This window comes from Apodemus sylvaticus, chromosome X (assembly GCF_947179515.1).
Source record: "Apodemus sylvaticus chromosome X, mApoSyl1.1, whole genome shotgun sequence".
In the NCBI taxonomy this organism is placed as follows: Eukaryota; Metazoa; Chordata; class Mammalia; order Rodentia; family Muridae; genus Apodemus; species Apodemus sylvaticus.
Genome location: NC_067495.1, coordinates 40,006,539 through 40,031,919, shown reverse-complemented (window position 1 = coordinate 40,031,919; position 25,381 = coordinate 40,006,539). Strand labels below are relative to the sequence as shown.

The following is a 25,381-nucleotide window of genomic DNA, read 5'->3' as shown; positions in this document are numbered from 1 at the left end:
TTTTCATTTTTTTTCATTATAAAAAAACATTTTATAAAATAAAGGCATATAAATAAGAGGTAAGATGTGTTTGCTAAAACACACTTCTCACCATTTCCTTAGGGTCAAATATCAATAGATATTCATTCCCTTCTTCTGTCACCAATTCCAGACGTGCTCATTTCTGAACTTTTTAATATCAGAACTTTCTTTAATTGGTAATGTTTTTCCTTCCACAGTGTGAGTTTCTACTCGGCACAGATGTTGATAATACAGGAGTTATATGTAGTTATTAACTATTGGTCATCTATTTGGGCTTAAAAACTATGGAATAAACATTTTGAAATTATCTCACATATAGATAACGAATACACATTTTTGTCATTTTTTACTATATTCTGTCTGAGGAATTTTATATAATAGTGTATCTAAAAAAGTTGTATACATGAATGAAGCAATAAATTATATACACAAACTAGCATTTTTATTATTTTCCTATGGAAATGGCTATTCTCTGAATATAGTGAAGTCTTCTTTGTCTAAATTTAAATGCAAGAATAAGGATTTAATTAAAATCTTTAAGGTTAGACTGTGCTTCAGACATCATTAGTATATTAGAAACAAATGTACACACTAATTAACATAGTATAATATCAACTTCCATTTTCAGAATTGATAAGTGTAACTAATATACACTGATGCAAGTGTTGTTTCTGGACACCCTCAAAATCACATCCAAGACATAATGTTTGATAAATATTTGTTAAATATAATAGTGATCACCGTAAATTTCTAATCATTGAAAGCATGGCCTTACACATAAAACACAATATAGGTAGATATAAGAGGAATCCACACACCTTCAATATTACTCCCAAATTCAGACATTCAAATTTTATATATTTGAATAATAGTACTATTTTGAGATTTATGATTAGAAAATTATAGTGTCAAGTAAAAGACCTTTGAAATATCAGTTTAATTGCATTGTCTGGCTTTGCTTTCTTTATAATAAAACACTTTTAAATACTGTAAAGTAAAAATAGAACAATTGTTATATCCACTTTCAGATGAATAATCTAAGACTCTACTTCCTTATAATCACTTTAATTGTCATTAGTTAATATTTACATACCTTTATATTTATAAAATTTTAATTCTGACTTATTAGTTCTAGTTAAGGCCTTGTCGTCATAAACTATTCCAATGCAGTTTTCTGTAAGGCTGCACTTTTAAAACACTGATAGTTACATAATGAACTCAAAGCATTTTTGAGTCATGTACTTCTATGATTAAATATTTTTCAATATCCCCTTCTGATTATATATATATATTGAAATTTTACCACCCTATGCATTTATCTCATCTATAGATGTTAGTATATGCTTGTTTGCACTCCATTTAGTTTTATAATTAATGTCACATAAATTATATATATATATAAATGTATATATATATATATATATACATTATACATTAAGTGCCATAATCCATTTTAGATGAATAGATTCTCCATCTGTTATTTGAGTACTTAAAATTACAAAGCCACTAAGTTGTGAATATATTTTGAAATATTTTAATGTTACATAGAAAACCAATTCTAATATTGAGTATGTTCCTCAATTTTAAACCTGCTCATCTAAGTTTCAAAGGGACTTAATTTAATTTCTATTTCCATAGTATTTTATGTTCTCTAGTGTGATACTGAATTGCAACATCTCCTTTTTCTTAATTAGACAAAGAACTACCCAAGAGTCTTGTAATTGACCAATACTGGAAGAGTTTCCTCCATGAGAATGCTGCCTTCCGGTTTAGCTCTCTGAAGCGTACACACGGTACAGGATTTCTTACATTCTGTCCAGTGCTACATTTAAAAGATGTTTTTTTCTTAATAGCTAAGTAGTATTCCATTGTGTAAATGAACCATTTTTTATTTATCTATTTTTCATTTGAGTAATACCTAGGTTGTTTTCAATTTCTGGCTATTATGAATAAAGCTACTGTGAACATAAGGATACCACAAGAAGATCTATAAAGTCAACTTTGGACCATGAGGGCTTACAAAGACTAAGTCACCAATCAAAGAGCATGCATGGGCTGGACCTAGGCCCCCTTTACATATGTACCAGATATGCAGTATGGTCTCTATGTGGGTTCCCTAACAAGTGGACCAAGGGCTGTCTCTGACACTGTTACCTCCTTTTGGATCTCTTTTCCCTGTGCTACCTTGTCAGTTCTCAGTAGGACAGGATGCAGCTAGTCCTGCTACTTTCCTTCTCAGAGTAGGAGAAGGGAAAATGCTGGGAGTGAGTATTAGGATGCAACAGAGGAGAGGAGGAGGGCTGCAATCAGGATATAAAATGAGTAAGTAACTAAATTAAGGGAAAGTTTGTTAAGTTGTTCTGTATATAGAAGTATCCTATTTTTGAAACTTTCAGTGTTTCATTATCATACCAATTAAAACAGGCGTTTAATAGTTCAGGGAAATTTTAGGAGCTTGTAGAGTATTAAAAATACTCATGAAATCTGAAAAATTATTTCAACTTAGCAAACTGTTTACTTGCAAACTTATTTTAATGTATAAATATAATACTTCCAAATATCATTCTCACCAATATACAATCTAATAAGAAGAAATTTTAAAAATAATAAATCTTAAAATTCTCAAGATTTGGGTAGAAATGTAGCTCATGGTATGTGAGGTCTGAGGTTCAAATTCCTTGTTCCACAAACAACTAAAAAAATCCACTATATATCAAGAATTATGATTTTGCCTGTAATAATAAAGTTTTAAAATGATAATCATCAATTTTATGATAATATGATAAATATTATCTTAGCAAAACTTAGTTGAAGTCAATAATGACTATTAAATTCTCCCCACAATGGGGTGATTATCTTCTTGTATTTATTTATTTTTCATTAATTAATTTATGTATTCACTTCACATCCTGATTACAGTCCCCCTTTCTTCTCCCAGTCCCCTTCTCCCAGTCCCACCTTTACAAATCCCTCCCACCCATTATGTACTACCCTTCTCCTTTGACAAGGGGAAGCACCCTCTTCGGTAACACCTACTAAGCACATCCTCTTGTATTTCTTTTAAATATTTTTATCAGTGTCTTTTCTTTAAACAAAGATGTAGTTTATTTTAAAAATGTTCTAATATAGATATAATCACAGCCATTAAACTAAGAGATGAAAAGAATACAAAAGTTAAAAATAGAAAAAAAGATGGGCTGTGAAAGTGACTCAGTCCGTAAAGTATTTCTTGTCCAAGGAGTAGAAACTGAGTTCAATTTCCAGGACATATGTAAAAGACTGCTATGGCAACACACCTGTGATCCTTACACTGAGAAGGTAAAGACAGACAAAATCCAGAATCTTGCTGACCCCACCAGCCTAAATTACTTACCACTTTAATTAAAGACCTTGCTTTGTGAAATAAGGAGAGTGATTAAGAAAAGCATGTAGAATCTGGAAAAATACATAGAGTTACATACATACAATTAACATTTATTCACACACAAACCTGCACATATGGAATACACACAGAGAGAAAGAGTGAGAAAGAGAGGGGATAGGGGATAGGAGGATGAGAAATACATATGTAAGTTAAAAATGTATGTTATTTAAAAGTTAAAAGCCCTGAAGTTAGGGCTTTTAAAGAGAGAAATGATATAGCCAGTTCAGAAATTAAAAACTCATGAATTTGATACAATTTCATGGATGATAATGATGATGATGAATTGAGAAAACTGAAATTTAGAAAAAAAAATCAAACAGAATTCAGTGAACTTCTTGTCTCTGCCCTGGGGTCTTTCCTTTCTATTTCTTTACAATATTTCAAGGAGTATAAGCAACAGACTATAAAAGAGGAAATAGAAATTGCCATAAAATTAAAATATAGTCTGAGGTGGCTCAGTGAACAACTGTACTTGCCACCAAGCCTGTAAACCTGAGTTCAAGCCCTAGGACACACATGTTAGATGGAAAACTAAGAGTTTTACAATTTTTTTCTCTAACCTCTACATACAAAATTTACTGGAGGGAATACACACATGCACATAAACACACCAAAAAATATGGAGAAAACAGAAAGGTAAATAAACAATCTAAAAGTTTATATTTAAGTTATATTTAAAAAAGTTATATTTAAAAAGGTATTTATTTAAAAAGTGGACACAAGAATTTTTCCAGTTTTTGCTTTACTTTATACATTAATAAAATTTATAAGATCAAGCTTGCTATGGTGAAATTTAGACAGTGTTAATGGAATAAAAATCATAGCATAAAGTTTTGAAAAATTATATACAAGTATATAGGCAACTCTTTCATTTAGTCTTTTAGTTCACTCATATACTGAGTTTCTATGCGATGGAAATTGTATTTGATTTCACAATCAGTTAGCCCATTTTTTTCAATGAATAATACTAGTCATTTTATTGCTACTTTTCCAACATGACTGATCATATATTTAAATCTTAACATTTTATTTCAAGTACCATAAAAATATTATCAGTTCTTTGAGAGTTTCATACAAGTTTTGATCATAGCAAACCCATCCTCTGACTCCTTCCAGGTTCACACACCCTTCTCTGCCCACCCAACTAAATTTGACAGTATTTATCTTCCTGTTGAGGACCATTTTTTAAAGACATTTATGATGGCGATTATAAATGTGGCTAAAGTTCATGTTTACTGGACAAAAATATAAAGCTTGCAGCAGCAGCATTTTTATTTTAAATAATAGACATAGCTATTTTATATATTATTAATTGCTGTATAATACAGAAAATGAATTTTGTGTCTTAATTTTAAATATTCTAATTTTAAAAATAGGAAAAACCTTATAGCTTGAATCATTTTCATTTTCTTCCAATGGTTTTTAAGTTTCACCAGCTTTTCTGCTGAATTCCTTATTCAGTTGTTTTTTTCTTTTCTGTTGTGAGTCAACTTTTAAGATAAACAACGACTACTTGCCTAGGCAATGGCTTTGACATTTCAAAATGTCTTCCTTCCTACCCTATTCATTAAAATCTCCAAAGCAGTGCATCTGATAAGACTTCTTTTCTTGTTCTGATATTTAATATGCTTTGATATTAATATCAGAGTTTCCTGATTATTTAAGGACCATGAGGAAAAGGATGGCAGCACATATGTGAGCTCTGTGTCTCATGCTATTATTGGCATTTTTCACTAATTAAGACACTCTAAGAGCCATCATAGTGGCGCATGGCTTTAAGCCCAGTAATCATGTGTTAGAGGTTGGTAGAGCTCTATGAATTTGAGCCAAGCCAAGGCTACATAGACCGCCTTAATTAACACATATCCTTTGGGAATATCATTATTTACCACATTTACCATTTCTTACAAACTGAGCCTTTTTATTCTTAGGGAGGGTAATATAATAAAATACAATTTCTTTGTTTTTCATGTATTTTATTAGCATACATTAGACACAATACCAGGCTTCACTATAACAGTTTCATACATGCACATACTACCATCTCTTATCCACCTTCCACAACCATTAATGCCTTTACTCTTAACTAGTTAATCTTCCTTTTACTTTCAGGTTCACTCTCCTGCCCTTTGAGTGACTCCATGAGTTATCATCTCAAAAAATATTTTTTTTTAAATGTGGGCACCAGAGACAAATAAAATACTAGTAGCACAATCACCATTTAAAATAACAACCATGTCAGCCAAAGTTTATTTTTAATATAAGAGTTCAGAAGCTAATGAATGGTTCATAGATAAATTGTTTTGCTAATAGTTGTGTAGCATATATATTCTGTCTTCAATTAATACAACTATAGATAAGAGGTTTATATTATAAGACACTTTAATTTTTGTAATTTTAAAAATATGCCATTTTGCACTTCCTACTTCTACTTAGCAATTTTGAAATATTTATTACCAGTGCAAAGAGCATTGTTCCCATCTCCATAGCAAAAATAAAATAAAATAAAATAAAATAAAATAAAATAAAAACACAGTCATTCAGCAGGTACAGTTCAGTGTAGAAATTTAATATAATTGTGGAGTATCATTTTAATTTTAACTTTGAGAATCTTATAAAAGATGTCATTCTCAACTTTCCTAATACTTTGACTCTTCAATAAAATTGTTCATGCTGTGGTGACCCCCAGCCATAACTTTTTTCTATTGTTACATCCGAGCTGTAGTTTGGCTGTTATTGTGAATTGTAATGAAAATATCTGATAAGTGATGCCAACGAGGTCTTAACTCACAGGTTGAAAATCAGTGTTTTTAGCTATATATTACAATTTCTACTACCTTCTTGACAACAAAATTTCTGTTTTGTCTATTTAAACATTAGATTTGCTTTTTATTTGAAAAATAAAGTGGCTTCATGCTTCTGTTGCATGGGAAAAATTGTATTCAGTCTTAGGGCTAAATTTAAATATTCTATCAGTGGAGCCATGACAACTTATATCCATTTGATCTTTTTTTTTTACATGTAAAAGTACATAGAGTACCAGCAAAAACAAATGAATAAACAAAATACAAACAAACAAAAACATAAGAATTCAGTTGAGGTCAGTCTGTAGAGGTGAGCGCATGCTACTTTCTTCTCCCCTGAGCTCCATCAGCTTCTGTCTTATAGAGGCCTGCCAAGGGAACATTATCAAACTCATTCTATGAGCTCACAGTCACTGTGAAACTTAAACCACAGAGTCAACAAAGAGAATTTCAGATCTATTTATTTTATGAACAGTGATACAAAAGTACTAAATAAAATACTTGTAAACGAAATCAAAGAACACTCTGTCCAACATGATCATATAGGCTTCATCCCAGAAATACAGAAATGGTTCAATATAAAAAAAAAATCAGTGTAATCTACCATATAAACTGAAAGAACAAAAGCACATGATCATCTCCTCAGATGTTGAAAAAGCCTTTGACAAAATTCAACACCATAACTAATAATCATTCATGTTATCTGGTGTTATCATATTGTCACATATAGGTGGTACTACAGTATTTATCAGAAATTTTGCTATTTAAAAAAAAAACTAATAGACAAAATAAAATGGTGAGATCTTTACTTTTTAGGTACCCAGTTCTTGGGTATATTAGCAGACTCTCAGCACACATCCTGATGAATGGTAAATTTTCCAAATGTTACACAACAAAGTATACACATACTTAGAAATTGTTTACATTTCATTGCCACTTGTTTTGGGATATCCTTTATCCCTGGCATTTTTTTCTTACCTGCATGTAGTATATGTCAACTTCCGACTACAGTCCTCATTTCATTGTATAATCCTAAAACTTCACCTCTCATCCTCTGAAATTAGGATCTCTCATCAGTACTACTTCCTCTGTGTCTGGAATTGGCCTTTCTAAGCCTTCTCTGAACCTTCTTCCATAGGCCACTTTTTCTTAATGCAGCCTTTTAAATGAATACCTTTATCTCCTGCACAATCAAAATCTGTATCCTGGAGTTAGTTAGGAAATTATCCTCCCTTCTATATCTCTTTCTTTCCAGACCATTTTTTATTCTCCCCTCCTCAGGAATAGGGTCACACAATACCTCCCTTCATTGTGCTCTCCTGAATTAGATTTCCTTGTGGATGAAAATATTTTATTACCAGCAACTTCATGGTACCAATAGAAGTTGTGAACTTATTTAAATGTACAACAAACAGTGCTGTACCATTTATACTATAAATTGTAAGTTCACAACATGTAGTAAGTGTTGGCAAAAATGCATGAGTTTTCTGGCTCTTTTATCATTCTAGATAAACTTAGCCATCAACTTTAAGAATTATCAAGTTCAATCAAAGCTTCTTAAGGAGAAATTTCTTACCTTCAGATAAAATGTATCTTAAAATACAGTTCAGAAAATTTAAGGGAAATATAGTGAAACACATACAACTTACCAGTACGTGGGTTTTATTCAGAAGGAATTCTGAAATACTCATGGCCAGTAAAAACATTAGGATATTACTTTCTGCTATTAAAATTATGTGTAAAATAAAAAAATAACATGTAACATTTGTCTTTCTGGCCCTAGTTGTTCATTTAGTAAAATATTTTCCAGTTCTACCAGCTTACCTGCAAATTTCATGATTTCATTTTTCTTTATAGGTAAATAGATTTCCATTGTATATCTTCATGACATTTTGTTATTATTGTTGTCATACATTCATTAGTTAAAGAACATCTCAGTTATTTCCATTTCTGGCTATTGCATATAGAGCAGTAATGAACAGGCTGAGCAAGTATGTTATAAGATTTTGAAATTGTTTTAATGTATTTTACAGGAATTGTGGTGCCCCCTAAAGGAAATTTAGATATCCCAGTGTTATTTATACCTTCTGCTATGACATTATATAAAACAATGGTGATTGTTAAGGTGAACAGAGCAAACAAAAAGAATTGGCTGATTGACAATTTTGATGAACTTAATGAAGAGTCTAAGAGGTAACAATTATGACATAGATAGAAAATAGTTTGTGTATTGACTGAACTTGATGTGATAGGTTTCCTTAATGTGTGATACATGTTCAACATAAAGCTTAGTAAGATCTGAACTACTGCAACATATGCACAGAAAAACATATCTGTTTGTTGATCTTTAAACAGTCTGATGTGTAAAAAAGGAAATTAGTGGCTGACTGCAGCTTGTCTGAGTCAGTGAAATTGAGAACTTGTCTGGCTGGCACTCACCATGTATAGATACACTGCTGAAACCAGGGTGTATCGATTCTATGTCATTGCCAAAATGAAATTAACTTATATTCTTTCCTTAGCTGAGCATTAAGCCAAATCAATAATAGTACAAAATGTAAATATTTCCTCTGTATTTAGTTTAATTATTATAGAAACCTTAATTGAAATTAAAATCTTAATTTATCATATATTTATGTATTTCTTCTCCACTTGTTTTTACTGTGGCTCAATTATTATCTATTCTTCTAGGAATTTCACCATTCCCAGAATAATAGTTAATTATATGCACAGAAGTGTGCGCACATGTGTGCACGCACACGCACACACACACACACACAGACACACAGTATCCTAGTGAAAAATTACAGTGAAAGGAATCTAATTAAAAACTTACTGAGCATTATAGGTAAGTTGTGGTTAAAAACACAGAGCCCTTTTGAGAATTGTGTCCTAGGCAACAGTTACACAAATCACATATACTACTAATCTTCTGTGTAGTATTTACTATTTTATTTTTCAAGAAATTTCCTTCTTCAGAAATAATTAGCAAATTTTTTAAAAAATTTCCTTAGCTGGGCAGTGGTGGCGCACGCCTGTAATCCCAGCACTCTGGGAGGCAGAGGCAGGAGGATTTCTGAGTTCGAGGCCAGCCTGGTCTACAGAGTGAGTTCCAGGACAGCCACGGCTATACCGAGAAATCCTGTCTCGAAAAAACCAAATCCAAAAAACCAAAAAAAAAAAAAAAAAATTCCTTAATAGTAAATGAGATATGTATGCTCTCATTTTGACTGTTGTCATCTTTAAATAAAGTTAACATCTCTTTCTGAAATCATGTAACAAAGTGTATTGTCTGAGGTTCAGTTACCATTTACTTACAGCAATAAATAGAGATATACTCTTGGAAGGTAGATGACTGAAGCCTCTACATTTCACCTTACATTCCATGATGATTTACTTTGGAATAATTTCCTAAGACTTCCTTGTACATCGTTTTAATATCATCAGCTTAAAAAAGGGGTTTTCTCTTCTGTACATTTGTCTGCCTAAATATAGTTGCATAAACTTTACTAAAATACCTTAAGAGTAATAAAGAACACAGCCTTTTTCTTTTTATTATTTATTTTGTTGTTTTGAGAATATTATATAATTTCATCAATTCCTTTCTCTCACTCCAAACCTTCCACTATACTCAACTTTCTCTTTCATATTCATGGACTTTTTTTTTCATTAATTGGTATTATATACCTGTATTACAGATATACATATAGATGTATAATTATTGTTTCCTTGATCTATATTGGCAGTATTTCTGTTTTTGTCTTAACTCTCCATATTTTTTAAAATAGATTTATAGGAGTAGACCGTGGGGAAATTCAAGCAATACACTGGATGTACCCTGTCGTTGGACTTCCTCAAGCACCACCCCCTAAAACTTCTCCAGGTAAGTATATTGTACTCAAAAGAGAAAAAGCACAGAATTCCAAGAGACCTTAAATATACTGTAACTCCACCTCTTTATGCAAATACAAGCAGATAGGATACAAGCAGCCCTATTGGTGAAAGTACTGCAACATTCCTTTCTTTCTCACCAATAGGTATGGTAAATTATATCTTGAGTACCTATCATAAAAAATTCTGATGGAGTTTTTTAAAAGCTTGAAATTCTGTTTTGTCATGATCTATATCAATTATTGCAAATGGTATAGTACTTCCTTGGCATGTAAACAAGCCTGGCTTCCATCTTCAGCAACAAAACTAAATAAAAATTAGATGAAATGTGATTCATCTCTAATGAACATCACACTGAAATAGGAAGAAGTGGCAATTTTTTCTTGTACTGGAGCACTTTCCTAAATGTGATAACACTGATTATAAAGAAAGGCCAAAATTAAATACTTCCTTGTTTTAACTGGAGAAAACATAATCCCCATATATGGGAGTATCTTTGACATTGTTTAATGGTATTATGAAGCTACTGTCAAATATTAGTTCCTCTCATGTAATTAGTAATTGTGCAAATAAACATTTGATTCTGATATATCGACAATGTTTATACTTGATCGGGGAAAATATTAGTGTGTAGTACATGTGTAGCTACCATAGAGAGATCTTTAGTGCTATGAATTAACATTCATGCATCACTTTTAAGGTTTATGTTAAGTCATTGTGGTCTTATATATAGCCACTAACATGATAGATTTTATAGATTTGAAATTTAAAAAACATTTCAGGTATGAATTTTAAAGTATATGTAAAAAACCAAATAGCCGTCTTTAAATATTACAAATTCATAATATTGAACTTTGATCTTAATTATTTGAAGGCATCATATACTTTAGTGTTATAAAAATAGATCTGAGAAAACCACAGTAAATATTCAGATTTTTAAAATGTAGTTCATGTTTCCAGAGCTGCTACTTGAGTTAGTAGCATGACTACATCAGTTCCTGAAACAAATTTCTACATCCTAATATGGCCTCACATGTGTGTGTTGTGTATGTGTATGTGTGTATTTCATATTTGACTTCGACTTTAGGATACTATTTTATTTAATATTCATGTTTATAATTATAGACATGTTTGTGCCATATGCATTGCCAATTTAAATTATGTTCAGTGAAGTTTTATTTTTATAAAATTTCATTTTATCTCAAAAATTGCACCTAACAGTTGAATCAAGTAAAACAATATTTCTCCTTCAGTTGTCATAAGATGTCAGGCCAACAAACGAACAGAAGAGAAAGTAGAAGTGTCAATGATTGGAAGTTTTTTTGGCAAACGTCCATCACCTGATATGACAGAATTTTTAGTTTATCCAAAACGAAATTCATCTAACAGTGTTTATGAAGATGTTGAAGGTAAGAGAATTATAATCATAGCTTTAAGAATTAACTACAGTGAATGAAAGTTTATACTGAAAATATGGGATGCTGATTATTCAGTAATTAAGATCCATTTACTTTTCATTTACAATGTAACATTCAAATTAATACTTATGAATGCTGTAAATTCTCTTTATGTAGCAGTTTTCTCAGTTATGATAGTACTTAGAGTTACTACATGATTTACATGAAATGAAATGTAAATCTTTCAACATTGGGAAAAGAAAAACTTTTGTGAATTTAGTTTCCAGCAAAATTCAACTTTAATTTCTTTCCCTTCCCTATTTCCCTCAGTGTGTGTGTGTGGTTTTGAACATTTTTTTTCATTTTTATTTTTATTTATTTATATTGTTTTATTTACATTGCAAATGATTTTCCCTTTTCTAGGTCCCCACTCCCCGCAAGTCCCGTAAGCCCTCTTCCATCCCCCTATTCTTCCATCTACCCCTTCCCACTTCCCTGTTCTGGAATTCCCCTATACTCTTGCACTGAGTCTTTCCAGAACCAGGGGTCACTCCTCCATTCTTTTTGGACATCATTTAATGTGTGGATTATGTCCTGGGTATTCAAAGTTTCTAGGCTAATATCCACTTATCAGTGAGTGCATACCATGATTGATCTTTTGAGACTGGGTTACCTCACTTAGTATGATGTTCTCCAGCTCCATCCATTTGTCTAAGAATTTCATGAATTCATTGTTTCTAATGGCTGAATAGTACTCCATTGTGTAAATATACCACATTTTTTGTATCCATTCCTCTGGTGAAGGACATCTAGGTTCTTTCCAGCTTCTGGCTATTACAAATAGGGCTGCTATGAACATAGTGGAGCATGTGTCCTTATTGCATGCTGAAGAATCCTCTGGATATATGCCCAGTAGTGGTATAACAGGGTCCTCAGGAAGTGACATGCCCAGTTTTCTGAGGAACTGCCAGACTGATTTCCAAAGTGGTTGCACCATCTTGCAATCCTACCAGCAGTGGAGGAGTGTTCCTCTTTCTCCACATCCTCACCAACACCTGCTGTCTCCTGAGTTTTTGACCTTAGCCATTCTGACTGGTGTGAGGTGAAATCTCAGGGTTGTTTTGATTTGCATTTCCCTAATGATTAATGATGTTGAACATTTCTTAAGGTGTTTCTCAGCTCTCCGAAGTTCTTCATGTGAAAATTCTTTGTTTAGCTCCGTACCCCACTTTTTAATGGGGTTATTTGGATCTCTGGGTTCTACTTTCTTGAGTTCTTTGTATATATTAGATATTAGCCCTCTGTCGGATTTAGGGTTGGTGAAGATTCTTTCCCAGTCTGTTGGTTGACGTTTTGTCCTTTTGACGGTGTCCTTTGCCTTACAGAAACTTTGTAGTTTTATGAGGTCCCATTTGTCAATTCTTGATCTTAGAGCATAAGCTATTGGTGTTCTATTCAGGAACTTTTCCCCTGTGCCCATGTCCTTGAGGGTCTTCCCAGTTTTTTTTTTTTTCAATTAGTTTCAGTGTGTCAGGTTTTATGTGGAGGTCCTTGATCCATTTGGAGTTGAGCTTGGTACAAGGAGATAAGAATGGATTGATGCACATTCTTCTGCATGCTGACCTCCAGTTGAACCAGCACCATTTGTTGAAAAGACTATCTTTTTTCCACTGGATGCTTTCAGCCCCTTTGTAGAAGACCAAGTGACCATAGGTGTGTTGGTTCATTTCTGGGTCTTCAATCCTATTCCATTGATCCGCTTGCCTGATATTGTACCAATACCATGCAGTTTTTATCACTATTGCTCTGTAGTAGAGTTTAAAGTCTGGGATATTGAATCCCCCTGAAGTTCTTTTACTGTTGAGAATAGATTTAGCTATCCTGGGTTTTTTGTTATTCCAGATGAATTTGAGAATTGCTCTTTCTAGCTCTATGAAGAACTGGGTTAGGATTTTTATGGGAATAGCATTGAATCTGTAGATTGCCTTTGGCAAGATGGCCATTTTAACTATATTAATCCTGCTAATCCACAAGCATGGAAGGTTTTTCCATTTTCTGAGATCTTCGATTTCCTTCTTCAGAGATCTGAAGTTCTTGTCATATAGATCTTTCACTTGTTTGGTTAGAGTCACCCAAAGATACTTTATGTTGTTTGTAGCTTTTGTGAGGGGGGGTCATTTCCCTAATTTCTTTCTCAGTCTGCTTATCCTTTGAATATATAAAGGCTACTGATTTGCTTGCATTGATTTTGTAGCCAGCCACTTTGCTGAAGTTGTTCATCAGCTGTAGGAGTTCTCTAGTAGAGTTTTTAGGGTCACTTAAGTATACGATCATATCATCTGCAAATAGTGATAATTTGACTTCTTCCTTTCCAATTTGTATCCCCTTGACGTCCTTCTGTTGCTATGCTTAGGTTGTCAAGGTCAACCAGGTGTTCTCTGTCTGCTCTATTATGGAGGGAAGAAGTTGTGGTGGGGGTCACTCCCTCTGTTGATTCTCACATAGGACGCAGGTCCTACGATGGACTGGCTTGCAGATGAACTGCCTATGTGCTCAGTTCCTGAGGGCAGGCAGACCCCTGGTGGTTTGCACCACCAGAAATCTAAAGCTCAGGGTGTTACAGTACCTAGTGAATCTTTTGTGTCCCTGCAGACAGTGAGTTTGGCCGCAGGGCTTTTCTCCTTCCACAGCTACCTGGGCAGGACACTGGCCCTGAGCCCGGTGGGCTGGCAGACAAAAGCCTCCTAGGTGCTCAGTTCCTGAGTGCAGGCAGACCCCTGGCGGTTTGCACCACCAGAAATCTAAGGCTCAGAGTGTTACAGTACCTAGTGATCCTTTTGTGTCCCTGCAGACACAAGTTTGGCCGCAGGGCTTCTCTCCTTTTATGGCTTCCTGGGCAGGACACAGGCCCTGAGCCCGGTGGGCCAACAGACAAAAGCCTCCTAGGTGCTCAGTTCCTGAGTCTGTTTTGAACATTTAACTCAGGATTTCATACATGATATGCAAATACTCTGCCATTGAACTAAACATTGAGTCCCTTCTGGATTCAAGAATTGGTACTGAAGCCATCTTACATTTATAAACAAATTTGAATAACTCTTTTTTACTTTAGAAAATAGAAAAAATATAAATTAAATATAATACTTAAATCAATTTTAAATACAAATTGTACTGCACATATTTCATTTGTGATTCATATTTTCTATACAAATTAAAATAATTGACATGTTTTGAATATAGCGTTCTAGATTTCAAAATCCAAAATCTGAAGCCAAAATGATTCCACACCAAACCTCAAATGACAAGTTGTAATCATAGCAAAAATACATAATCTACAGGTAGAAAATGAAGGCTATGAAAAGGGAGGAAATATTTACAAACTATGTATCTGATGAGGGTTTATGCTCCAAAATATATAAGGAATATCTACATCTATTCAAAGTATGTAATAACCTAATTGAAACATAGGCTAAAGAGTGTGAATAAACTTTCTCCGGAAAAGATACAGAAGTAGTTAATAACCATATGAAATTGTATCATCTGCTACTTATTATAAGGGAAATACAGGTCAAATCTCAAAAAGGTATAGCATCGCACTTAGCTCACAGAACATTATTTTAAGAAGTGAGGAGAATATGTAGAAAATTTGTGAGGAGAATATGTAGAAAATTTAACACTTTCACACTCTTGTTAGGTAAACAAAATAAATCAGCCATTCTGAATATTAGCATGGAGTAATCTCATAAAATTTGAAACAAGACTGTGCTTTTATTCTAAAATTCCACTGAATGCAGTTATAAAAGAATTAAAATCAGACTCTATATATCCATGTTTAGTGAAACATTATTGCCAGTGCCAAGATATGGATGGAAATCCAAATGTTATCCTGTAACTATAAAGGTGAAATGTTATCCTGTACCTATAAAGGTGAATTGGAAAGTGGCTGGAGTCCATAAACTCATTAGGGTTTAGTAGTGCCTTCCACAACAACTGAATGCATTGGTAGCACATTAGCTTTTTGTAGAATCCCTCAATGTAAAATCTAAACAGGAACAAGGAAAAGAAAGCCTGAATCTTGAATTCAAAAATTAAGATAGTGAATGGCCAACTCTTTGCTCATATTTCTTTCTTCAACTAAGACTCAATAATTAGACATGTTGCTTGAGTCTCTGAAAACAAATCCTGATAGTAGTAAACAATAACTGAATGTAATTTTTGTTCTAATGTTTTTTGAGGATACCATTTCACTTTATTCATTAAACTATATTAAATTCACAGTAAATATTGTATATTTAAAATGTACAAAAATGTTGTATGTTGTAAACAGTCATAACCCTCCCACCCAAAAACTAAAGCAGCTATTTATACTTCACTTGTGCACTCTTCTCTGGCTCCCTTTTATCCCCCGCCCCACAAGGTTAAACTTAATTTTGGGATTTCTGTGACCTTTTAAGTTTTTATCACATGTGTAAATACAATAGTGATAAAAAAACAAAACTGCATGGTATTGGTACAGTGGCAAGCAGATCGATGGAATAGAATTGAAGACCCAGAAATGAACCCACACACCTATAGTCACTTGATCTTCGACAAAGGAGCTAAAACCATTCAGTGGGAAAAAAAAGATAGCCTCTTCACCAAATGGTGCTGGTTCAACTGGAGATCAGCATGCAGAAGAATGCAAACCCTATAGTTTGATTATTTTGGTTGCTGGAATAGATTCTTCCTGAGCTCTTTATATATTTTGGATATTAGCCCTCAGACCGATGTAGGGTTACTGAAGATATTTTCCAAATCTGTAGGCTGCCATTTGACCTTTTCTTTACAGAAGATTTTTAGTTTCTTGAGATCACATTTATTAATTATTGATATTAGAGCCCATTAGAGTCATTGGTGTTCTGTTCAGAAAATTGTCTCCTGTACCAATGTGCTCAAGCCTATTTCCCACTTTCTATGAGATTTATTTTATCTGGTTTTATGTTGATGTTTGTGATCCACTTGGACTTGACTTTTGTTCAGAGCAATAGATATGGATCTGTTTGGCTTTTTCTACATCCAGATGTCCAGTTAATAAAGCACCATTGTTGAAGATGCTTTCTTTTTGCCACTGAATGGTTTTGCCTTCTTTGTCAAAAATCAATTGTCCTGAAGTGTGTGTTTATTTCTGGGAATTCAATCCCATTGATCAACTTGTCTGTTGTCAATACCATACCATTTTAAATCACTGTTCCTGGGTAGTACAGCTTAAGGTCAGGGGTGGTGACTCAGAGAGTAATTCTTTTATTATTCAGGATTGTTTTGCCTATCATGGGTTTTTGTTTTTCCATATGAAGTTGGGAATTGCTTTTTCAAAATCTATAAAAATTTGTGCTGTGATTTTGCTGGGGATTGCATTGAATTAGTAGATTTTTGTTGGTAAGATGTCCATTTTCAATACATCAATCATACCAATATGATGATGCATGGGAAATCTTCTGATATCTTCTTCAATTACTATCTGCAGAAACATAATTTTTTGAGTATAGACCTTTCACTTGCTTGTTTACAGTTACACCAAGATAGTTTACATTATTTCTTGCTATTGTGCAGTGTGTTGTTTCCATAATTTCTTTCTCTGCCTGTTTATCATTTGTATAAAGGAGAATTAGTGATTTAGGATATCTTGACTTCTTTTTCAAGTTGTATCCTCTCATTCTCTTTTGTTGTCTTATTGCTTGAGTTAAAACTTCAAGTAATATTGAATAGATAGGAAGAAAGTGGGCAGCTTAACGTGTTTCTTATTTTAGTGGGATTGCTTCAAGTTTCTCTCATTTAATTTCATGTAGGATATTGAATTGGTGAATATTGCTTTAATTATGTTTATATATGTGCCTTGAATCCCAGGTCTCTCCACAACTTTTAACGTGAAGGGGTGTTGGATTTTGTCAAAGGCTTTTTTGGCATCTAATGAGATGGTCATGTGATTTTTTTCAATTTTTCATTTAATGGATTATCTTGATGGATTTTCATATATAGAACCATCCCAGCATTCCTGAAATGTAACCTACATGATCCTGATAAATGATATTTTTGATGGTTCTCCGATCCTGTTTGTAAGAATTTTATTGAGTATTTTTGTGTCAATGTTCATAAGCAAAATTTGTCTGAAGTTCTCTTTGTTGTATCCTTGTGTGGTTTAGGAATCCGAGTAACTCTGGCTTCATAGAATGAATTAGGCTGTGTTCCTTCTGTTTCCATTTTGTGTAATAGTTTGAGGAGTATTGGTATTAGCTCCTCTTTGAAGGTCTGGTAGAATTCTGCACTAAAACCATCCGGCCATAGGCTTTTTTTGGTTGAGCTTTTAGTGAGGGCTTTTATTTCCTTAGGGGTTATTTGACTGTTTAGACAGCTTACCTGATCTTAATTTAACTTTGGTAATTGGAATCTGTCTAGAAAACCATCAAATTATTTTAGATTTTAAAGTTGCATGGAGATTGGACTTTCAAAGTAAGACCTAATGAATTTTTTTAATTTCTTCATTATCTGTAGTTAAATCTCCCTCTTCATTCCTGATTTTGTTAAGTTGAATGATGTCTCTGTGCCTTTTAGTTAGGTTGGCTAAGGGTTTGTCTATCTTGTTGAATTTGACTCTAGCAGTTTATTCTTGCATATGTTTGCCTCTTTTTGTTCTAGAGTTTTCACGTATGGTGTTAAGGTACTAGAATGAGATCTTTCAGAGTTCTTATGGAGGTATTTAGTGCTATGAATTTTCCTCTTAACACTGCCTTAATTGTGTCCCATAAATTTGAGTATGATTTGCCTTCATTTTTATTGAATTTTAGAAAGTCTTTCATTTTTTTTTCATTTCTTCCCTGAACAAGTAGTTAATCAGTTGAGTAGAAAGCTGTTCAGTTTCTAGGAGAATATGGGCTTTCTATTGTTTCTGTTGTTGATGTAACTCCTTAATCCATGGTGATCTGATAAAATGCAAGGGGTTATTTAAATCTTCTTGTATCTGTTGAGGCTTACTTTGTGCCCAGTTTTATGGTCATTTTGGAGAAGGTTCTGTGACTTGATTTGTAGAAGGTATGTTCTTTTGTTTGGGGGTGAAAGATTATGTAGATATCTTTTAAATCCATTTGGTTCATACCATCTTTTAGTTTCATCTTCTTTTTTCTGTTTAGATTCTGTTTCAATGATCTGTCCATTGGTGACAGTGTGCTGGTAAAATCCTCTACATTATAGTATTCAGTTCAATGTGTGCTTTGAGATTTAGTAAAGTTTCTTTTGAGAATGTGGTTGTCCTTGCATTTGGGCATAGTTGTTCATAATTGAGAAGTCATTTAGGTGGATTTTTACTGAAAATATATTTTATTAGATATTAGAATGGGTGGATACTCCAGTTTGTTTTTTGGGTCCATTTACTTAGGAAACCTTTTCCAGCCCTGTATTCTGAAGTAGTTTCTATCTTTGCTCCTGAAGTGTGTTTCTTGCATGCAGTAGAATGATGGATCCTGTTTATGTATACAATCTGTTAACCTGTGTATTTTTATTGGTGAGTTGATTTCATTGATATTGAGAGATATTAATGACCAATGGTTGTTCATTCCTGTTATTTTGAAGTTGAAGCTGTTACTATGTATGTGTGTGATTCTCTTCTAGTTTCCTTTCTACTATCTTCTTTAAGGCTGGATTAGTAGAAAGACATTTGTTTTAAATTTTGTTTTCACATGGAATATCTTGGTTTCTCCATCTATGGTGATTGAGAGTTTTGCTGTGTATAGTAGTCTAGGCTAGCATCTGTGGTCTCTTCTGGCTTTCTCTTTAATTCTGATAGGTCTGTCTTTATATGTTACTTGTATTTTACCTTGCAGCTTTTAATAGTCTTTCTTTTCTCTGTGCATTTAGTGTTTTTCTTTTCTGGTCCACTCTCTTTGGTGTTCTTTCTCTATGTTTGTACGTTTTTAACCATCTCTTTCTTTAGTTTATGTAAGTTTTCTTCTGAGATTTTTTGAAGATATTTTCTGGATCTTTGTACTGGGAATATGCAGCTTCTTCTATTCCTATTATTCTTGAGACACTTCATAGTATCCCAAATTTCCTGGATGTTTTTGCATTTGACATTTTTTTGACAGATCAATTTCTTCTATGGTTTATTCTATGCATGAAATTCTTCCATTTCTTGTATTCTGTTGGTGATGCTTGTGTCTGTAGTTCCTGTTTTCTTTCCTAGGTTTTCCATCTTCGGTGTTGCCTCCCTTTGTGTTTTCTTCGTTGCTTCTATTTCCATTTTTAGGTCTTTGAGCATTTTGTTTGATTGCATTTTCCCATATTTCCTTAAGGGATTTTTGTGTTTCCTCTTATGGGCCTCTACCTGTTTAACTGTCTTTTCCTGTATTTATTTAAGGGAATTTTCATATCCTCTTTAAAGGCCTGAGTCATTTTCATGAGATAGGATTTAAGGTCATAGTCTTGCTCTTCAGGTGTATTAGGACATTCAGAGTTTGCTGTAGTAGGAGAGCTGAGTTCTGATTGTGCTGAATTGCTTTGGCTTCTGTTGCTTATGTTTTTGAGCTTGCCTTTTGACATCTGTTTGTCTCTGGTGTTAATTGGCCTGAATGTCCTGGGTTGGAGTAAGATTCGTGGGAGGCAGGTGGACCTGAGTGTCCCAAATTAGAGAAAGCAGGTAGAGCTGTGTTCCAGGTTAGATGAGACTTCCTGGAAGGCAGGCAGGGATATGTGGTGAGATGGGGAGCACAGATATGTGGCCTGCAGGTGGAGTTGAGGACTACCAGGAATTTAAAACATTTCAATATTAAAACTTAAAATTTTTCTTTCAGCAGAATATAATAAATGTTAAAAATCCTCTAAATCATTTGACATTCTGTTTCAGATTGTATAAGTTTAGTTAAATGCAAATCAAAAAAACCCTGAGATTTCACCTTACACCAGTCAGAATGGCTAAGATAAAAAATTCAGGAGACAGCAGGTGTTGGCGAGGATGTGGAGAAAAAGGAACACTCCTCCACTGCTGGTGGGATTGCAAATTGGTACAACCACTCTGGAAATCAGTCTGGCGGTTCCTCCGAAAACTGGGCACCTCACTTCCAGAAGATCCTGCTATACCACTCCTGGGCATATACCCAAAAGATTCCCCAGCATGTAATAAGGATACATGTTCCACTATGTTCATAGCAGCCCTATTTATAATTGCCAGAAGTTGGAAAGAACCCAGGTATCCCTCAACAGAAGAGTGGATTCAAAAAATGTGGTATATATACACAATGGCATACTATTCATCCTTTAGAAACAATGATTTCATGAAATTCTTAGGCAAATGGATGGAGCTGGAGAACATCATACTAAGTGAGGTAACCCAGTCTCAAAAGGTGAATCATGGTATGCACTCACTAATAAGTGGATAATAACCTAGAAAACTGGAATACCCAAAACATAATCCACACATCAAATGAGGTACAAGAAGAACGGAGGAGTGGCCCCTTGTTCTGGAAAGACTCAGTGAAGCAGTATAGAACAAAATCAGAACAGGGAAGTGGGAAGGGTTGGGTGGGAGAACAGGGGGAGGGAAGGGGACTGATTGGACTTTCAGGGAGTGGGGATCCAGAAAAGGGGAAATCATTTGAAATGTAAATAAATATATCAATAAATTAAAAAAAATGAAAAAAAAGTTAAATTTGAAACTATCCTCTATCACACATTAAAAAATATTTCTTTTTCATAGTTAATATTGAATATCAATTTTTGTTTTCTTTTCTTATTTCATAAGTTTGAAATGTAAATAATTAAAGATATTGAAAATTATATTTTATATTTTAATATGTATTCGTGTATTTCACTTTAACAATGTTATTCATAGTAGTTTATACCTGGTTTATAAAGCTGGTAAACATGAAAATAAAGTTAGATAAAATTTCTTTTTAACTCTCATCAGAAATGATGTTGATACATAAATTGTTGTTCAGCTTATGTACAATGATATAAACTGACACATACTTTCATTGTTATTTTCCTAGTAACTCCTAAAAGACGGGAATTTGAGTATGAAATAGAGTATGAATCTGAAGAAGCAAGGACTATCCTGGATTCTGCTATAACTTTATATTTATTCAGGAAACATTTTAATGTAAAAAGTGAAGTAATTTCATTGATTTTCAATCTGATATTTACACCAAGGAAACCACTCAGGTAAACATAATTCCCTTCTCTTTCAATATAGTATTGTTATTCTTTTTAATTCAATGTGTTATCTTTTCTGCCTGTCAATATTTGGATCACATTATTTCTTTGATTCTATGCAGAAACATTTGGAAGCATATTATCTCTAGCTATTAAGCTATTGTGGGGGGATAAAAGGATGTGGGGGGCAATGGCGGCATAGGATAGGGAAGCACCTGCAGCACCACGTACCATGCCTTGATTAGGAGTGCTGGCACCTGGTACCTGTGCAGCACAAGGCTGCTTGGCTAGCTAGGAGGTCTTTGACCAGAGGGCGGGGCTGTTTGCATGGCCCCCAGTTACCTGTTGAAGAGACTGCTTGGTGTGAGGCTGGATCCTTCCCTGATGGCTGGAAACTCTGAGGCCTGCTCCATGCTTCTACGTGGCCGAATTTGATAAGAAGAGACAGTTCATAGTTCCCATGCTTTATGAGTAAGAGTAAGAGAAAGAGTAGAAAGAGAAAAGGAGATAAAGAAATAAAGAGAAAGGAGAAGGTAAAGAGATGACCATAACCACGTGGAAAGGAGAGAAAGAATAGAGAGAGGGTGGAACAGAGAGAGAGAGGAGAGAATGCGAGAGGGGCAGGAGAGATGAAAGAGCGAGGAGGGGCAAGAAGCTTCCTTTTGTAGTTGGCTGAGTACAGCCCGGTAACCCAGGGGCAAGGAAAGCTTGGCTGTAGCCAGGTGACTATAGGGGTAGAGTCCAGCTAGAACACTAGGGGCCTGGGGCCTGGTCATATGTCGGTGATGGCCACAGGATTGTGAAGTTGAGGAGTCAGCAGTCTTTGAGCATAGCTCATGGGTTCCATCCCTTGTAGAATGTTCTTCTATTGGGTTTCTGGAGTGGCCTTGCTTCAACCAGGCTCCAGATTGTCCCACATCACAGTCCCACAAGCTATGAAAATAATTCTAATGAAACACACACACACACACACACACACACACACACACACACACACACACAAAACAGTAGTGCATTGGACCCAATTGCCAGAATATACCTATAACTTTCTAGGTACACTGATAGTTAAAGAAAATATGCAGTCAATTTTTCAACAGTTCTGTATTTACAGAGCTAACTACTGAATAGACAAGAAGACCCATAAAATAATTATCTCAAATGATATTGTAAATTCTTAAGTACAAAATTATTCCTAAAATACAAATAATAGTCATCTAGATTTTTAAAAATAAAATATCCCCCCTTTTTTTGTTGAGCCGAAGAGATAGTTTCATTTTAATTTTAGATATTTAATTAATATATGTAATCTCTTTCCTTTGCTTCCTGTTATAATTTTTAAAAAGATCTTTTGTGTATTCAAGGGCTCATATCACATTGAAAGTAGAGTGCATAACAGATGGAATCTGGAAATTTCCTATAACATTGATTGCTACTGAGCCCGAAGTGGAGGATGTCATTAACATCCAAGGAATAGGTTTATTCAAAACAGCTGAAACAGAATTCCGACTGACAAGTCAGACAAGGTATTTACTCTCAAGATTTTTGTAACTGGTCCTATGAATATAATTGCTGCTGAAATGTAAAATGAAATTTTTGGTAGACAAAACATGAAAATTTTCTAGGTTACTTAGATAATATTTTTTGTTTGATTCTTGTGAAATCTGAAAAACTCCCTTATAAATTTAATTTTTCTTTATTTTTGTTATGTATAGCTGAAATATTCACGTATAAAATAAAACTCAGTAAAATAGAAGATCCTGGAGGTCTACAAGTATCTATTACATTCCATTGGATGATGATCGTATTTATTCCTTTCACTTCTCTTAATAACATGCTTTTCCTTGGTTCTTCTTTTATTGATTTCAGGGCTTTGCAATTCTTTCCAAGTCATGTACCATTAAGCTATAAACTGGCAGAAGTCTTAGTAGATAAAGTTGAAGAGCTATCTTTTTATTTCATTTCTGTTTCTCCTGTATTTTTTCTTCCTCTTTATTTGTACTGAAAATATATAAAATTAAAAGAAACTTTAAAGGACTTATGAGGAGGTTATGCCTATTATGCCTATTATGCCTAGTCTTAATTTCTCCCTATTTTTGCATGTATTTCTTCCTGATATTATTAGCCACTTTAATCTTATTTTTGTCCAAAGAGTATTCCTTAGCAGTTCTTTAATAATAACCCTGCTGATGAAATATTCTCATAGCTTTTCTTAATATGAGAATTTTTATTCTTCCTTTAATAACAAAGGATAAATTTGCTGAATATAAAATTTGTGGTTCAAAGGTCTTTTCTATCAGCATTTCTTTCAGCATTTCTTTTCTTTCAGCATTAGTTTTAGTAGCTTCTAAGAAGGAAATTGCTATTTGATGTGTTCCCTTAAGAGCAATGTTTCATTTTTCTCTAGTCTCTTTAAAGATGTTTTATCCCACTTTAGCTTTCAGAAAACTGATGTGGTGTTTTGTGCCATGTAATGTCTGTTATAAATCCTGTTATTGTAAGGCCAAATTCCATTAGGAAAAGCAATGGGAATCTCTTATTCAGTATCTGGCATGTTAAGAATGTTTACTAAATATACTCTGTAAGGAGAAATATGTCCAAGTACTTTGTTTCCCTTGAAAAGTCAAAAGTGAATCAAATATTTCCATGGTACTTATTAAACACGACTTTATCTTGAAATACCCTGAGAGGCAAAGAATGAACCAGATGTACTTATTAGATTTCTAAAGAATACTAGCTGATATAATTATTGGCCATTTTTCTTTTAGAATTTCATAAAACATTTTTAACTACTGAAATATCCGGTAATAGTTTCACCTTACTTTTCGACCCCCTGAGACAATGCTAACATGGTTATTTTTAAACTCTATTTGGTTATTTGGAGTTTTTTGAGCTGGAGTCTTGCTATGAAGTCCTGGCTGGCCTAGAACTTGCCATGTGAAGACTATGACATCCTTGGGCTTTAGTTTTCTGCCTACCTCAGCATCGTGATTGCTGAAAGTACAGATATGAAGTATTATACTAGCCTTATTTAAGGCATTTCATGTATATATGATGCTCTGCTTTGTTCTAGTTTGTACTTTTCCTTCATCGACACTTTAAAAAATGTTGGAAGATAAGTAATATAATTTTTAAATGATGTAGCAATGTGTATGCTTATATATTACATGAAACTAAGACATCAATATATTTAGAATCTGACTCATTATGAAATATTCAGTGAATTAACTATCCAGTGAAAAAGAGTTAAACAGTTAAAGCTGTGATTAGAAATCTACTACTCTAGTATTTCAAACATTTTTAACTTACAAGCATGTGTAAAACGCCTAGTTTGATAGGGTTTAATATTGTTCCTCTGCCATCAGGACTGAAAAAAACGAATCATATTTTATTTTTTAGGTAGGTTACTTATATTAATAGCATACTTGTTTACTGTAACAGCTGTATCACGGGCTACAAATCATTGTCTTTTCATATTCCTCTGTAACTAAATGACCTATGTAGCAAATGGACTTTCTTCATTATCTTTTGGAGTAGAGATGCTTTAAGTGATCTATATCACAAGTTCCATGTGTAAATACTGTAGATATAAAATATGTTCTTTCTAAATATAAGAATAAGAACTTACATTACAACTTCTAGGAATGTTTAACTACCTTTCTTTATTTTAG

At 33.6% G+C, this 25,381-nt stretch overlaps 1 protein-coding gene across 1 annotated transcript in view; it reads left to right on the top strand.

The window, feature by feature from the left end:
* The window catches only part of Cfap47 (cilia and flagella associated protein 47), a 220,589-nt gene that overhangs the window by 181,657 nt on the left and 13,551 nt on the right, over positions 1-25,381 (top strand). The window contains exons 58-63 of the mRNA XM_052171493.1: positions 1,716-1,814; positions 8,283-8,442; positions 10,038-10,132; positions 11,394-11,549; positions 21,551-21,722; positions 23,075-23,236. Coding sequence (XP_052027453.1) covers positions 1,716-1,814; positions 8,283-8,442; positions 10,038-10,132; positions 11,394-11,549; positions 21,551-21,722; positions 23,075-23,236 — 844 coding nt within the window. The remainder of the gene's footprint in view (positions 1-1,715; positions 1,815-8,282; positions 8,443-10,037; positions 10,133-11,393; positions 11,550-21,550; positions 21,723-23,074; positions 23,237-25,381) is intronic.